This window comes from Alosa pseudoharengus, unplaced genomic scaffold (genome assembly GCF_046254945.1).
Source record: "Alosa pseudoharengus isolate Yale_2024_CS ecotype anadromous, Long Island Sound unplaced genomic scaffold, YU_APseudo_1.1 YU_APseudo_1.1_scf_18, whole genome shotgun sequence".
Taxonomy (NCBI): Eukaryota; Metazoa; Chordata; class Actinopteri; order Clupeiformes; family Clupeidae; genus Alosa; species Alosa pseudoharengus.
The window spans coordinates 32421345-32438844 of NW_027468650.1; the positions used below are offsets into that span (position 1 = coordinate 32421345).

The 17500-nt window shown below is 46.5% G+C and overlaps 1 protein-coding gene across 1 annotated transcript in view; it reads right to left on the reverse strand.

Annotated features, from left to right (window-relative positions):
- Nucleotides 1–7009: 7009 nt before the first annotated feature.
- The window catches only part of LOC143131371 (matrix metalloproteinase-16-like), a 30480-nt gene continuing 19989 nt past the window's right edge, over nucleotides 7010–17500 (reverse strand). The window contains exons 5-10 of the mRNA XM_076290973.1: nucleotides 15185–15346; nucleotides 14248–14465; nucleotides 13754–13892; nucleotides 12359–12509; nucleotides 11991–12106; nucleotides 7010–10654 (exon numbers count right to left, since the gene is read on the reverse strand). Coding sequence (XP_076147088.1) covers nucleotides 10308–10654; nucleotides 11991–12106; nucleotides 12359–12509; nucleotides 13754–13892; nucleotides 14248–14465; nucleotides 15185–15346 — 1133 coding nt within the window. The 3' untranslated portion in view covers nucleotides 7010–10307. The remainder of the gene's footprint in view (nucleotides 10655–11990; nucleotides 12107–12358; nucleotides 12510–13753; nucleotides 13893–14247; nucleotides 14466–15184; nucleotides 15347–17500) is intronic.

The window sequence follows — 17500 nt, forward strand, 5'->3', positions numbered from 1 at the left end:
GTGTGTATATTTCTGTTTGTTGCCCGGGGGTGGAAGTGGATCTCAGTGCTCCTCTGTCTGCCTGGAGTCTCGCCCCTCCCGCGCATCACAGATCCACAGATCCGGGCATTCATCTTAATAAGTGTTGTGGTCTGTGGGAAAAAGGATTGAGGGTAGGTACAGACCGGGACAGTTCAGAGGTCCTAAAACTAATTTATGTGGCGGTAAAACCCAACTGACATTTGACTTGGCCCTTGGAGTACATTTTCAACCAAAGCCGCTCGTGCTGTTTTTGGAGAACTTAAATGCTTCCTCAGTGACCTCACTTAACCTCCCTTTGGGTAGCCCTGTCTTGGTCAGACTGTGTGTGTGTGTGTGTGTGTGTGTGTGTGTGTGTGTGTGTGTGTGTGTGTGTGTGTCTGTTGCCGTTGGTGAGTGATTGATGGAGTGTGTCTATGTGTTTAAGAAAGCTTGATTGATAGATTACACTTGTGAATTGGTGTGAATGAGCGAGAATGAATGGTTAAGTGACTTTGGAAATTAGCCTGTATGTGTGTGTGAACAAAAGCTCGAGTTACTCGGTGACAGAGGTAGTTAGTGTAAACTGATCTCAGATCATTGTGGGTCTGCCATGATGACACCCTGATGGTAGGCAAGGGCTCACTGTTGATGTGATTTGTGGCCTTGTTTTTAATAATGTCACAGGAAGCCGTGTTCCCCATGCGGCCCCAGCAGTCTTGGCTGTGCCACAAAGGCCGGTGTCTCCTCAGTAGCTCCACTAATGTCCTGCAGTGCCACAGAGTGCCTGGCGTCCTGACTGGGCCTCTAGGGACTCAGCATCTAGCAGCTTTGCTCAAGGAAAGAGTCCCATTGTGGGTGTGTGAACCAGTCTCGGCGTTTGTTTGTATATGTGTGTGTGTGTGTTTTTTTGTGTTTATGTGTGTATGACTGAACAGTGAGTCGTGTGTGTGTGTGTGTTTGTCTCTGTGTTTGCGTATGTGTGTGTGTGTGTGTGTGTTGGTGTCTGCTTGTGTTACAGTGATGTATGAGTGAGAGTGAGTGTGTGAGTGACTGCCAGTCTGATCTTTATCAAAGCTCCACTGACCTCTGAACTCGTGCTGAATACAGACTGAGAAACAGCCAGTCTGGCCGGCCATCAGTCTACTTGTGCTGACATCAGCTACCGCGCCACAAGTCTGTGTGTGTGTGTGTGTCTGTGAGGGAGAGTGTGTGAGTGTATGTTTATTTGAGAAAGAGAGAGACAGACTATGCGTGTGTCTGTGTATGTGTGTGTGTATATATGTGTGTGTGTGTGCGTGCGTGTGTATCTGTGTGTGTGTGTGGCTGGCATGGGCACCACCACGTCTTAGTAGATAAACATTCCTCTGGCTGGCTGTTCGGCTTCCTGTCCACTGAACTGGAACTTCGTTGTCATCCATCACGGGACTGCGTTGCCTGACCGGACCCGACCGGACCAGCCTGAACCTGAGGATAGCCGACAGGAAGGACCCCCGGACTGCGGCGTCCATGACCCAAATACGCCTTCCCAAGTGGACCTCTGGCAGCGCAGTCTGTATCCCCTTCCTGACTGGTCGATCCTTATCACCCGCGGACAGAGCTTTTTCCATTTTTAAAGTTTAGTCTATGGCCACAAATTTTCCATATCTGCTTTATATATAAGATGTCAGCTTGTAGTATATTATCGTAGCACAACACTGTAAAGGCCCCATAATAGCAATGTGAATGATTTATGTACGAGTGTTTAGACTGTGGTTTGCCTCCACTCTGTTGAGATGCCAACTCTTTTCTTTATCTCTCTCACACACACACACACACACACACACACACAGATATTTTCTCATTCCCTCCCCCTCTCTCACTCTTTGTATGGTTCACTCTATTGTTGTACGGTATGTGGAAAAGTCTGTGCGCTGGCCCTACATGCCCAAGTGTGCTGGAGGAAGTGGAGGCTGGCTGGTTGTCTTGACGCTCCTCTTCTCATTGGCCTGTGTGGAGTGGAGTGTGTTAGGGCTCAACCTGGCTGTCTCATGGGAGATGTATGGGCAGGGTGAAGGGTCGCCATTTTATTTGTTATGATTCCATGATTGTTATGGTGAGATCCTGGAAAGACTTAATATCTGCAGAATAGGAAGTGCTGCTGCTGGGAAGTGAAGTGTGTGTGTGTGTGTTGGGAAACTGGATAGCTTGACGTTTGTGGTGGCTAATGACTTGCCAAAAGGAGTGAGTGCAATAGGTGTGTGTGTGTGTGTGATTGATTACATACAGTATGAGTCATTTGATGAAATGCTGGGAAGTACTTGAGTGGGTGTGTGAGTGTGGTAGGTGGGATAGGGGTGAGTGCACAGCATGTTGGGAAAATGCGTGATTTGAGTGTGGTGTGTGAGTGTAGTTGGTGGGATCCGGGTGAGTGCGCAGCATGCTGGGGGAAATGCGTGATTTGGGTGTGGGATGTGTGCGTGTGTGAGTGAGGTGTGTTCAGGTTTCCTCCCCGCTCTCAGAGGAACTTCCCCTGGTCAGTGTGAACAAAGGTCGTCGGGGGAATCGGGCCAGTAGAACGCCAGTCAGTACAAGGCTCAGGACCGGCCTGTCAAAGCACTTTAATGTTGCTTCGCCTCTCTTACCACCCCCCACACCCTTCCTCCATAACCTCCCCCGCCTGTCTTTCTTTTCATCTCCCTCACCCCCCACCCCCCGCCTCCCCACCTCACGGCCCCCTGGGATATGAGGACATCTGATTCCTGTTCTTGCTGGCTCAGGAGGCTGTGCCTGTGAGAGAAGAGAGGCTTCCACGAGCCCAGCACTTCAGCCCCTTTCCTGGAATCACCTTGACTGATTCAAGGTGCTAGGGTGACCAGCACCTTGAATCAACCAGATGAGATTGGCTGAAATTCGGGACGCTTTTTTTTCGCGGGGGGGCGGGGGGGCGGATGGTAGGCCTACAGCGAATTTTCAAACCTGTACCAAAACACATTTTTATTCAAACATCAAGTCTGCCTCAAAATACAACAGAGAAATCATGAACTCAAAATGTCATTGTGGGAAAAAAACTAAAAAAAAGCAATGACTGCGTAACAGTGCAAATCAGACTTGCCAAAATTATGGGTCATTAAGTAAGAATACAAAATAATTGTTAGATTAAGTAGATTATGTTAAAACGACATGGACATTAGGCCGAACTTCCGACGTATTTTTTTTTTGCACACACGCTGGCTCTGCCTGCTGCGCTGCCTGCACATTCAATGTCCTCGGCTTCGCGAAATCAGTGCATATTTGCGCCTAATTATAAAACGTCAAAAAGAAACAAAGTAGCCGGGCTGCATCCAGACACTTAGCTGCCGTCAGGGGCTGCATGCAGTCGACTCAACCTCTCTACGGACAGTTTTTAATGTTTATCAGAAAATAACTACTAAGTATTCTGATTGAGTATAATTTTCGGGACAATTAGGGCAGGATTCGGGATTCGGGACAACTGCTTGGATATCGGGACTGTCCCGAATTTTTCGGGACGTCTGGTCACCCTACGAAGGTGCAAATCAGCCTGTGCTGTAGATGGCGACTTGTGCAAGACTTCACGCTGGTGCTGTCTAAGCCCTGAGATATGAAACACATGGGAAGATTTAATGAATGTGCCACCAGCGAGGGTGTGTTGCTGGGGCTAGAATCAGAGGACACATGATGAAGTGGATCCGTTTGGGAGTTTAATTGAAATTGAAATACGCTGTACTATGACTGAGTGCGTATATCTTGCTAAACGATGAATCAGCTTTCCTGTTTGTTTAATAGACCTCCATCAATCCATACCGTTTGCTAATATCTCAGACATTTTAAAAACGCTCCGTTTGACATACAGACCTATGACCTACTTTATAAGGTTGCTGGTGTCCTAATGACCAGCCAGTTCCTTCCTGTGCTACATACATAACTTAGCTTTGGCTCCTTCAGACAGACATTAAAAAACATTCATGAAGCGTTTGCTTTGTGTTTTGGTGTCCTGTCTGTAAGAACCCTACATGTTTAAATCAAACCGTTTATCCATCCCCTGATGACCTAGTACACTCCACTTCACCGGGTTCATTGAGTTCAGCTCTCAATAATGTAAAAGAAAACATTTTCACAGATGCGTAAGTGACTGAGTGTGGTGATTGGGCTGTTGGTGAGCTCTGTTCCAGACTCTCACCTTGTCTTACTGTAGTGTGCAGTGTTTATTTGAAGTGCATAGCTCATGTGTGAGTATGATCAGATGTTTATTTAAATAGAAGTTGTCCATTGTCATCGTCCATATAGATTGTTGGTTTTAGTGTTGTAGCCAAATCTGATTTTTCAGCCAACTGGGGGACTTTTTTTCTCCCTTGTCAAGGTCAAGGCTAGTGTGCTTTGTGGGGAGGCAGAACTAGAGACGTCAGTCTCATCAACATGGCCGCCTCCTGACAGCTTTATACCCCTCGGTAAAACAGAAATACAAGGCTGGCACACGACGAAGGCCACAGCTTTCTGCGCGAGCCGGCGTGGAACCCGCTGAGCTCGGGTCACCGGCCCAGTGGGGAGATGGACGGGACAGAACGGAGCAGAGCTGGGAACTAGAACCAAGGGCCTGAAGGTTCATTGGCTAAAAAGGGTATATGGGGGGGACAAAGTAGGTCTGAGAGCTAAGGTCCTCGAGGCGATTTGCTGAGGAAATAGAAGGCGGGAGAGCGGCCTGGCTGCGTTGAGCCTTAGGCTCAGGTGGAAAATGGAACCACATGCTCCCAGAGTCCGTCCCAAGCAAACAGCAACAGAGTCCAGGACTGCTGGTGCAGACAGATACTAGTCAAACACTGCACTGCTTGCCACCGCTAAAACCCTGAAATGCTTGACAGGGGAATGATGGAAAATGGGTGTGTTCACTTAAGGCTCTGTGGTTCAGCATCACTGACATGACTTACATCCAGTAAGTTACGGCATGAACTACTTTACAAAATGTTGCTTCAAGTTCAGTTTGTTTTGACTAAGTCATTTTTAATTGGTTTTAAACATATTATTGCAAGGGCATGTGTCGAGAGTTTAACATTACTTATTAACAGCGTTAATAGTGAGCTGAATTCGTGTCAGTTAAAGGGAACTTGAATGGAAGGTGTTATTTTGTTTGACACAAGGTGTATTGTCGAGACGCACAAGACAAATGCGTCTGACACCGGTGCGAGCGCTCTGCTGAAGCGCAATTTGACCAGATCTTCCTGGCTGAGCTGCTCGGTGGCTCCTGATATGCTGAAGCTGGGAGAGGAGCTGAAGGAATTTAGTCCCCTCTGTATGAAAAAATAACACACTCTCAAATTACCAGCAGCTGCTCTCCTGAAGGATGAGTGGAAAACAATGTTCATTCTGTTCAGGCCTTGAGTGGACCTCTGCCTTATGGAGAGGCCAAGGAAAGGGAGATGTGTGTGTGTGTGTGTGTTTGTACAGTACGTGTGTACACGTGTGGATTTGTTTATCCTGTGCCTTGGGAATTATTAGGGAAAGACTAAATGTTACTTTTGTTACCATTGTTGTTTGTAAATATCAGAGGATTGTAAAATATATATATTTAATATTTCATTCAGGATTTTGCCCTAAACAAGTGTGTGTGCTCAGGAAAGGGAAGGAGGATACGCTTCCTCTTCAAGATTCGCGTTTGAGTTGGAATTTCTATTTTCCAGATCCTTTCTGTTAGCTTGCATTTTCCTGTACAATACGACTATAAGTGATATTCCCAAATAGATTGCACCATTAGTAGAATCAGGGTGAAACACCTACTGAAACAAATATACAGACATGTTCCTAAGAGACAGAGAAACATGAGAGGAGAAGCAGGACGTGAGAAAGAGAAAAGAAGACAGATGCCCCCCCCCCACACACACACAGATAAACATACACACTCAAACACACTGGTGAGTTATTCAGTCCTCTGGGTTGCTGGAGAGTGATAGCTAGGGAGGCGGCCCTCTCTCATGACTGGAGGCTGGATCGCGACCTCTCTCTCTCCTCACCCCCCCATCTCTCTCTCCATCTCTCCCTCTGTCTCACTCCCTCCCTTCGCCTTGGCTGGGGGAGGCTGACATCAAACAGCTGCAGGGCTGGAGTAATTGAACGGGGATCTGGGAGTGATGATATCAGAGCAGGCGTAGGCCTCAGGGTGTTGGGGGGGCAGTTGTCTTGAGACTATTATATGATGGGTATGAGTGAGTATGGAGTTAAGCATAAGGCCATTGGGTGGCCACAGGAATGTAGTTGGATTGCACCAAGTCTCTAAACAGTGTTCATGTTTTCGGTTTAAATTATTTATGGATGCGTTTACATTCTATTGCTGGACTCATTGTTGTGGAGAGACAGACAGTGCTTAACTCCTGTCATGAAAGGTCTGCTGAGTTTACTGGCCATTTCCTGCCGCTCTCCAACCCCTTAGGGGATGGGGGAGAGTGACTCACCGCCTTCACCTGGAGAGAATGTAAAGGTAACGTCTCTATGGCAACCGTATAAGAATGAGAAGAACTCCAGCAGCAGTGAGCGCCACTGAGGCAGAAATAACCATGTGGGAGAGAGGGCGACGATGCTGACGCAACACAGGCCATGCCTGCCTGTCACCTGGATAATAATATGTTGTCTTCATCGGCACTGTTAAAACACCCAGGTCTAGGTCTCTGAACATCCCTCTCTGATCTGATCACCGCATGTCACATTGGCAAGCCCAAAAACAAACATGCTGTCATGACAACTGGGGTTTCATTTTGTGATACATACAACAGAAACTACTGTTAATCATGAAGATCCACTTCAAATATTTGTACATACTCACTAGAGCCTTGTGTCCTACTAACAAACAGCTGTTGAATTACTATGTCAAATGTCATGGCGGTTGTCAAATTTACCTGATAGGATTTAAGTCTGATCTGGGAATCAAATGTGATGCTCATGTCTCATTAGTATTTGTGGGAAATGAAGGGGCCACAAGATGGAGGACATGCATGTGTCACATGAACAAGTGGAATGGCAACAGTGGAAATGGATTCAGGAGTTTATTCATGTCAACAATGGCAACAGAGACGGAGTGTCTATACTCAAGACAAAGACACATACAAAACAACACATTCTTCTTAACTGACAGTACAACCCCTTAAATACTAACCTGTGAACCACAGAGTTGAAGAGTAGTTATATAGTAAGGCATGTGTTTTTAAGACAGGCACAAGGGCAGAGAAAGAGATATCCACGAGGCTTACAGAGAGAACCTTTGGGGCCTAGTGAGGGTCTGATCTGGAACCAGAACTCTCGTTCTTGTGGACTTAATCCAAGTCCAGATGGAACCGCCAGGTCTTATCCTCCTCCTTTTTTTCTGTTGTTCCAGCGGCCCGACATCCACTTAGACGTTTAAGCACTAACCTGAGCCCAAGCGGGAGTTAGTTAAATAATGACCACCTGGGCCTAATTAGCAAACACATGTGACCAATTAGGAGAGTGCAACTTGCACTGAGTTTAGGCTGCGTTCCCACAACACTGGCCCGGAGGGAGGAGAACAACAAGAAAAAGAAAACAGCACCAACCGAAGACGGAACTCGCTAGCACAACAAACATCACTCTTCACGTGTCCTGTACTCAACTCAAGCGGTGCTGCCAGTCTCCATCAGCGAGTCAAAGCACCAAAACAAACACTTGATGTCATATATGGATACATCTCAACTGAACAAATGAAAATACTGAGTTTCATCAAATCGTTTCATTTCATTTGAGTGGTTGATGGCTGAGTGTCTTTTTGTCTGTTTCACTGTCCATCCTGCAGGGGACAGGCACTAAAATTACCCCCCCCCCAAACACACACATACACACAGCTCTCATGCTGAATGTCTGTGTGCCAGTTGGTCTTCCTCAGCAAGTGTTTCTTGTGCCAACTATTTGCCTTACTGAGTATGCCCTGTGCCCCTTCATTTATATTCTATTTGTGTCCATTTGCCTTACTGCGTATGCTCTGTGCACCCCTTCGTTTCCATGGCTGTCTGTATACTGTGTTTTCCTTTGAATACCAGAGCTGTATGCTATCTCATAATTCAGGCACAGATTTGTATCCAACTCTAAAAATAATCCAATACACTATTCAATTAAAGACTGTGAGCCTTTGCTCCTGGTATTTCCTGCTAAACAAGATGGTTTTAGGTTTTCTACAGATAACCATATAAAGCTTTAGATATAGCCAGGATTCTATGCAGGTCAAGATCACCACTCCTAACCTTGGAATAATAAGGTTCTATTTAGTTTGGTCTATTCGGACAATTTTTTAATTTAGTGGCATTCTTCTTTTTTTTAATTAAAACATTAAATGTTTTGTTTTTTGAGAAAACAACTAAAATCTTAAAAATCCAAGGTCTTAACAAGTCTCATACACACATACTGGTATACACACACAAACACACATTATTAAACATTACGAATGCATCCACAGCATAAACACTCGGGGTATATGAATCATATATTGATCATTTTTATTCACTTCTTCAGGGCTATTCCATGGTCCCAGTCCGAGGTGTACAGAAAGTCATTAAGGGATCTCCCATTCGTTTCCCTCGGCCATCATTCAAACCATGCAATGGCCTTAGTCACCACTGCCTCCAGACAGGCCGAGAGACCTGGTTCATGCTCTGCTCCCATCCCCTTCTGTTTGTTAGTCATACTTTAGAAAAAACAATGGCTTTGCTCACTGGAATATATCTTTTTTTAATTGTACCACTTGAAATCTTGAGGTCGAAAGAAATGTTGTTTTGTTTTCACTGTACCAAGAACTACAAAGAAATATGTATGTTATTTTTTTTTTTTTTACATAACAGAGGCAAAGATTTATGGAGTCCTGTCCACCCGTTGCAGAGGGAGGGTAAAAAAAAGTTTCAGGCTCTTATGAAAACAAAAAAGGGAAAAAAATACAGAACAGGATGCAACCTCTTCTGGCCACCCTCTGCTGCATGATATGTGACCGACAGATGGGCTACTCTTTAGTAGATGACCAGCGGATGCAATAGTGAAGTGGCTCCAGACAATGAGTAGGTCCTGAGGAGGTGTGTGTGTGTGTGTGTGTGTGTGTGTGTGTGTGTTTGTGTGTGTGTGTGTGTTTTGTGTGTGTCCTGTAATGACATATGGGGGCCCCACTCACTCAGGGCGCACTGGACTGGGATTCTGTGGTATGGTGGCGGCTCAGCCCAGCGGGCGCCTCATCTAGCGTTTGTTCCTTCTGCCTAGAGTAAACTGTCCCATCAGTCTCATTTCAAATGCCCGCAACGCAACGCAGCGCAGCGCAGCGCAGCGCTACACAACGCAATGCAACGCAACGCAACGCCGGGGTTGCAGTCGGGAGTCCTGGCATACCAAATGGGCTAAAATGATCCAGGGATGCGACAGCGGTCAGGGCTGGGTGGGGCAAAGTTCATAGTTATGGTTGAGGTCAAACATCAAGGTTGTGTTTATTGACCTTTTGGCAAACCCTGCGGCCGCTCCCTGGCAAAAAAATGGGCACTGCCAGTTCTGTGTAGCCAAACAGATGAGCGACAGACAAACAAACCAAGGCGATAAAGAGAGAGAGAGAGAGAGAGACACGCTCTGTCATGAAGAACAGGATGTGTAATTAAGGCGGTTAAAATATTGCAGAATATCTTGGCCCCTGTTTCTTTTTTTTTCCTTTAAGACAGACTGCCACAACAGTCGAATTTCCTGACTCTTTGTCAGAGTAGGGAGGGAAAAAAAAATTTCCAAGAGAACTAGAGCGCAAGAGAAACAGAGAAAAAAAAATAGATTCTCTTTGGAGATGAAGTCTTATTTGGTTTGGGTTCTCCTCAAGACTGCTTAAAGGGAAGAGTAAAAACATCATTCAAAAATAAATTACATTTGATTGAAAGGAAAACAAAAACAAAACAAAAAGAGGAAACAGGAAAAGGTCCAAGTTGTGAACTCGCTTTGAGCTCCAGCATCCTTCATGTTCTTTCAATACAATTTTTTTTCAAACCTTTTCAGCGTGCAGGAGAGCGGCGGACAGCACTGTCCGCTGCAAACCTTTAAGACCTAGTCTGCAATGCACCTTGGGTAGTATGGAGCGGGAACCTGCCCAGTCTCGTTGTGGGGTGGGGTGGGGGGTGTTGGGGTAGGGGGGGGGGGGGGATTTAAGGGAGGGTCGGGGTGCAGGGGGTATTTGGGTGTTGTTGCCCCCTCCTCTCTCGGGAGGGGCCGTCAGCTATAAGCCCCCTTTCCCTCCCAAAAGGCCAGGAAACGTTGTCGTTTTTCGTCTTCTTCTCTCTGATTGGCACAGCCCCCCCCACCGGTCACACCCACTCCTGCATGGAGCGCTTGCAGTAGAGTATGTGGCGCGGTGTGCCCGCCCGCTGGAAGTAGCAGATGCTGGCCACGAGCGCCGCCACGCACAGCGCCAGCATGCAGGGCACCAGCACGGCCGCCAGCAGCACCGACTCGTCCTGCCGCGGCAGCGGGATCACGAGGTCCACGTCGTCCGTCGGCGACGGGTCCCGGCGCGGTGGCGGGTCCCGACGCGGTGGCTGGTCCTCGCAGCCCATGAAGTCCTTGAGGATGGACCGTGGGTAGCCCGGGTCCACGCGCAGCAGCTCATTGTTGAACTTCCAGTACTCCTTGTCCTTGTAGAAGTAGGTGATGCCTGCAAGCACCAGACAGTGAGGGTTTTAATAGAGGTCAGCACAGGGCAAGGAACCCCAATGTGTCCATAGTGCAATTCCCACACATTAGTAAAATGCTTTACAAATGAACAGATCAAAGAATATAGAAAGAGATTTAAAAAAAAAAGTTATTAAATGCATCAACAGCTTAAAGATTTTATAAAAACTTAAAGGACCAGTATGTAGGAAATAATGGAAAATAAATTGTAACCATTCCAAAAATGATCACCGTATGTTGTCAGAGAGTAAGGAAACACGATGAATTGAAGTAATGGCTTATTTGACAACATTACTCTAACCCGTAAAACCCCGTAAAACCCATGAAAAAAAAATGAGTTTTTCGTTTATGTTTTGAACGATTAATTCTAGAATAGCGTATTAATAATGGGCTGGCGTGTCCTCCTATTTGGGTTGCCAAATTAGCAAAGGCCAACTGTCAACTGCTGTCAACTTGCTGTCTGTTGTAGTCATGAACGCCTACGAGAGGCAGGCAAATTTCCAAAATTAAAACAAGAAACAAATTAAGTGGACATCGGAGGAGCTTCCTGAGATAGCGACGTCTTCGTCAAACGAAGAATATCAAGTCTGACGCAGAGCTGGCCATATTTCTCCACAACAGGTAGCCTAGGCTAAACTTCATCGACATCGCTAACTTCAATATGTTACGTTGGTTAGAGAGGTATTTTTTGTTTTCACTGTTTCCGTAACGTGTAGCTGGGTCATGGTTGAAGAAACACTAAAGCAGCTGCAGGTCAACTAACGTTAGCTACATTTAGTTTCATTACATCTGGCAACCCAGAAGAGGCTCGCGTCTGGTAGTCTTGAGAACGTTCACCAGTGTTTTGATTTTGGCCTACAGAACATTCGGTAACAATCCTACAAATCGCTCCTTTAAGACTTTTTAGAAAGTGAAGTCTGTTTACTTCATTGTGATGTAATAAAGGGTGCAGCAGTATCCATGGTTAACCACATTATTACATTGTGTTTAGGGATTATTGTCTTGGCCCTCGAGTCTGTGGGTGTGACTGCGTGAATGTGTTTGTGTGGTAGGACGAGGCCTCAGAGGGGGTTGAAGTTTAGCTGTATCTAGTGGTGGCTGTATATAGTATTGTTTTCATAAAACATAAAAAGCTACCCCAAAATTACTACTATGTTGTCACCCTTGACTTTGAAGGGGGGGGTTAAGGTCTAGCTGTGTCTAGTGGTGGCTGTATTATATGTAGTACTGTGTTCTCACCCTTGACTTTGCAGGGGGGTTAATGTTTAGCTGTATTTAGTGGTGGCTGTATTCTACTGTATGTAATACTGTGTTCTCACCCTTGACTTTGTCTACGAAGGCGCCCTGCGGTGCCTCTGGGATGCCCCTCCAGACGGTGATGGGTTTGGGGTAACCAGGGTCCATGGTGTGCTGCTCCTCACTAAATCTCCAGTACCTGCCCACACACACACACACACACACACACACACACAACACTACACGTCATACACATGCTATATCCATACATCTACTTGTGAGTACTGTACAAATATAGGATCACATGCATTCCATTACATTGCCACTGACAAATACTAAAGTGCACTGTACAGAAATGTGACACAACAATGCACACATTCTGAGACCTTTTCAAATGCACGGCACATGGTATTTAAAAGACACACACACACACACACACATCCATCCACACCTGTCTCCTTTGAAGAAGTACGTCTTGCCCACGTCGTCCCAGCCCACAGCCGTCTCGATGCTCTGAGAGGGCATGCCACGGGCGAACTGGGTGATGTCCTTCGGGTAACCAGGCTGCAGCACGGTGTCCTTAAACACCCAGAACTGCTTCCCTGCAAACACACACACACACACAGAGAGAGAGAGAGAGAGAGACGCCAAGTCTTAGAATCACAGGCTCAGAGAGAGTTCAGACGCTCACATCATGCTCCACCAATGAGTTCACATTCCGGTCATCTGATTGTGGGAGACGGTCTAGTCTAGGGGACCACGGCTGACCCTAGGAAGTGGTCAGGGCGGAGAGATAGCATCCAACTTTAGGAATGGGCTCGGAGGTTCATGTTCAGAAGAGGGCTTGGAGACTCGTCTCCAGATGAGGCTGCGAGTGAGTTTCTGTGGGTGTTTGGGAGGGTCGGATTCGACGCCAGGAAAAGATCTAACAGCTCCGGTGGTCAGGACTCAAGCTTCTCATCTTGCTTCTATGATGATGTGTCATGACTGGACGCTTGATATGCTCACTTGATGGTTGATATTGTGTGCGTAATTGATTATTATTATGACTAAAAACCACCAGTCTGACCTTACCCCGACTGTCCGACTGAGAAAGACTGTGTTGATCTTTATGTGTGTGAGTGTGTGTGTGTTTGTGGTCTATGTGATTGTGATTGTGTGAGTGCATGTTTGTGTGTGTGTGTGTTTTTGCGGTCTATGTGATTGTGTGCGTGCGTGTGTGTGTGTGTGTGTGTGTGTGTGTGTGTGTGTGTGTGTGTGCGTGTGTGTGTTTGTGGTCTGTGTGTGTGGAGGGCAGCATTGATTGCATATTTTGCCTGAGTGTAATGATGCATGTCTGATGCCATTAATTAGAACACTCCCCTTTTTCTTACGGCTCTCATTTGTCTTTCCACACTCATTCCCTCCTCTCTCGTCATCTTCTTCACTTCTTCTGTTCATTCTTCTACCCTTCCTCCCCCTCAGAACTCTGTTCTGTTCATTCTTCTACCCTTCCTCCCCCTCAGAACTCTGTTCTGTTCATTCTTCTACCCTTCCTTCCTCTCAGAACTGTTCTGTTCATTCTTCTACCCTTCCTTCCTCTCAGAACTGTTCTGTTCATTCTTCTACCCTTCCTTCCTCTCTTCTCTCTTTCATGCTCATCCCCATATCCCTCTGTTCCTCTCCTTCCTTCTTGCCCTCTTACTCAAGCGCTTACACTCCTTTCATCTCCTCATCTCATCTCCTTTCCTGTCTTTCCTCTCATTTCCTCTTGGACTTTATTTGTGTGTGTGTGTGTGTGTGTCCATGTGAGTGTATTTGGTTCCATGTGTGTGCATGTGGTTGTGTGTGTAAAGGGGGCGTTTACCTTTGAAGAAGACAAACTTGCCCTCGCCGTTCTCATACACGGCGTCGATCTTGGATGGCAGCCCCCTCCAGAACATACTGATGAGCATGGGGTAGCCTGGCATCACCGCCTTATCACGCACCCTCCAGAACCAGTGGTCCTGCACACACACACACACACACACACACACACACACACAGGCATATAGACACACACACACACACACACACACACACACACACACACACACACACAGACACACACACAGGCAGACAGACAGACACACAGGCAGACAGACAGACAGGCACAAACACACACACACACAAATGCAAAAGACTGTTTACAAATGATATAATTACAGAGATTACAGCAATATCAATATGAATGTCAGAGCAAGTACCATTTCACAAGGTTCAGCCTATATTCCCCTGTACCTCATATGAGACTGGGGCCTATATTCCCCTGTGCCCCATATGAGACTGGGGGCAGCACAGCAGCAGCATGCCACCTCTTACCTTGAACACAAACATCTCGCGTCTGAGGATGGCCAGCGTGTTGAAGTTGCCGTCGCAGATGGACGGTTTTCCATTGGGGTTGGTGGGGCGGTCAGCCGGCGGGATGGGGGGAGGCCGCGTCTGTGGGTAGTCCCTGCGGGGGTCTGGGCGCGGGTGAGTGCGGGGAGCGGGAGCGGTGGTGAGGGGTGGTGTGGGCTGGGTGGTTTTGTCTGGGGGTCCTGGAAAGAGAGAGAGAGACAGAGAGATAGAGAGACAGAAAGAGAGAGAGAGAGAGACAGAGATAGAGAGTCAGAGGCTGTTGAACACTAGGGAGGGGGGTATAATTACACACAGACACATTTACAAATACACACACACATTTACAAACACACACACACACACACACATTTACACACACACACACATGTGTCAAATGTTTTCACATTTCTTACAATGTAAAAGAAAATGTTTTTCATTTTCGATTTCTTGTGTGCACCTCTCTTTTGTGTGTGTGTATGGTGTGTGTGTATGGTGTGTGGTCACTGAGTCTGCATCTAGTGACTGGTTTTCGGATCTGGGGGTCTTTTATGATAAATAGGTATTCAGCCATTTTGAGATCTCTTTCTAATGATTGATATACTTCCATTTTACTTTGAGTTTTAATCGTGTTTTCCCAATAATATATGTACTTTTCTTTTTTGTTGTATCATGATTTTTCTTGGGGTGTATTGTCTTGGTGTTAGAACCTATGATTCATTAACTGGCTGAGGGCACTTTTTACAATATTCTGTCTCATATTGTACTCTCTCACTACCCCTGTACTCTCTCTCACTACCTCAACATAAAAATGAGAGGAAAACATCTACCACACAAACTCTCTCTATATATATATTCACACACACATACACACACACACACACACACAGAGTGAGTGCCAGACGGGTGTTGCGTGGCGTACCGTAGATCTTCTGGATGCCGAGCAGGTCGTCCTGGGGCAGGTGGAAGTTATCTGTGTCCATGTACTGGTAGAAGGGCGCCATGATGGCCGTGGGGTCATTGGAATGCTCAAGGCCCAGGGCGTGGCCCAGCTCGTGCACCGCCACCAGGAACAGGTCATTACCTGTGTGGACGTCAGCGCACACACACGCACAACGCGGCCTATCAAACACCCATCTCAAACGGACATATACTGTATCTCAGGACATATACTGTATGTCACACACACACACACACACACACACACACACACACACACACACACACACACATACGCACCACGCGGCCTATCAAACACCCATCTCAAACGGACATATACTGTATCTCAGGACATATACTGTATGTCACACACACACACACACACACGCAAAACGCGGCCTATCAAACACCCATCTCAAACAGACAGGACATTTGGGCTGTGCAAAAATCTGGCAAGAATTTAGCCATACGACACGCATCACCATACATGGGTTATGATTCAATGTATTGCAATATATTTCAATACTGTGCAAAAGGCAATATACTGTATTGCGATTTTAAGTCTAATTTTAGAAAAACTGACATTATAAAGAAGACACCATCATACAGATAAAATGTAAGTAAAAAAAGTTTGCTTTAGACAAACAATTCAGTACACTATACAGTACAGTTCTGCCTATGTCAATAACTAAATAAAATGCTTGCATGTAAACATTAATAATATATTTTTGAAAATCGATACAGCATTGGCGAATAAAATATTGCGATATTCGATATTATACATTTTTTCTTACACCACTAAAGGACATACCGTATCACACACACACACACACACAACGGCACCTATCAAACACCCATCTCAAACTGACATATACTGTATCTCAGGACATATACTGTCACACACACACACACACACACACACGCACACATACACAAACATGCACAATGCCGCCTATCAAACTGTACTGTATCACACACACATGCACACACATATGCATAACGCTGCCGATCAAACATCCATCTCAAATGTACATAGGAAATGTACTTTAACATCCCCCCCCCCACACACACACACACATACACACGTAAACACCTCTCAATTGTGTATGTTCAAAATGGGTTCAGTATTGAGTTATACTGCTGTAAACAGCTCCAGTGGAATCCTATGGGTCTGGCCATATCGAACCATATCAACGGACAGTGCTTGATTTCGCTGCTGACGGGCTCAATGTTATTGTAAGTGTCTCACATGAAAAGGATCCCTGCACAGAGACATCTGACTGTAAAGACACTAGAAAATGATTGGCATTTCCACAGTCAGAGGTTTTCCATGTTGTCTGATAACATGACTGCTACTGTACCTCTGACTGCTTTTTTACACGTAAACACACACTGGTGCATCTCTGTAGGGAGGGAGGTTTTCCATGTTGCCTAGTAATATTATCATTGTGCCATACGATGCTATATGACACCCGCCATCTCTACACACAGCGTGAGAGGAGAGGAACCGCTAGAGGGAGAAACAGAGAGAAGTGAGAGAGAGAGAGGGTTAGAAAGAGAGAGAGAAAGAGTTAGAAAGAGAGAAAGAGACAAACAAACATCTTTTCCACCTAAACACCATGGCTGGCTGGCAGGGCCTGTGCTGGCGAGGCCTATGCCCTGTGCCCACGCCCATGTTTGGTGCTCCACCAGTGCCCTTATTCCCTGGCACAGCCCCCTTCAGTCATCAGGGAGGCACTCTGCTCTGGGCCAACTTACTGGCCTGGCACTGCCACACGCCTGCAGATGATGCCCAGGACCTCACCAGGAGGGGCGCGCCGCAGGCACATGTGCAGGCGGGCGGGCACAGGTCTCCACGGCGTCTCTTGGTAAATATAGCCTCCTGCTGCCTGGATGGGAAGGACGTCCGCTCGCTCACTCACTCGGCCGCCCGCTGCCTGCTCCTAAGCGGATGTGTAAGATTTGACCAGCCTGTGCCAAGCTGCGCTAAGTGCAGACGGAGGAGATGCAAGCCTGGGGGACGAGGGGGTGGGGGTATATGGGGGTTGGGGGGGTATGGGGCGGGTGGCTTAATAGGATGGAGGCTCAGGGGTGGGGGGGGGGGGGGAGACGGCTAGCTCGCTCTCTCTTTCTCTGGGTACTTCTGCTGTCTCCTTCTCATCTTCTCTCATTGTCTATCTATCTATCTTTCTTTTTCTCTGTATTTGAGTAGGTTACTATACTATACTTCTACTACACCCTTTTTTTCCCTTCTTCCCAATTCTTTTATTTCACCTTTTTCTCAATCCCTCCCTCCATT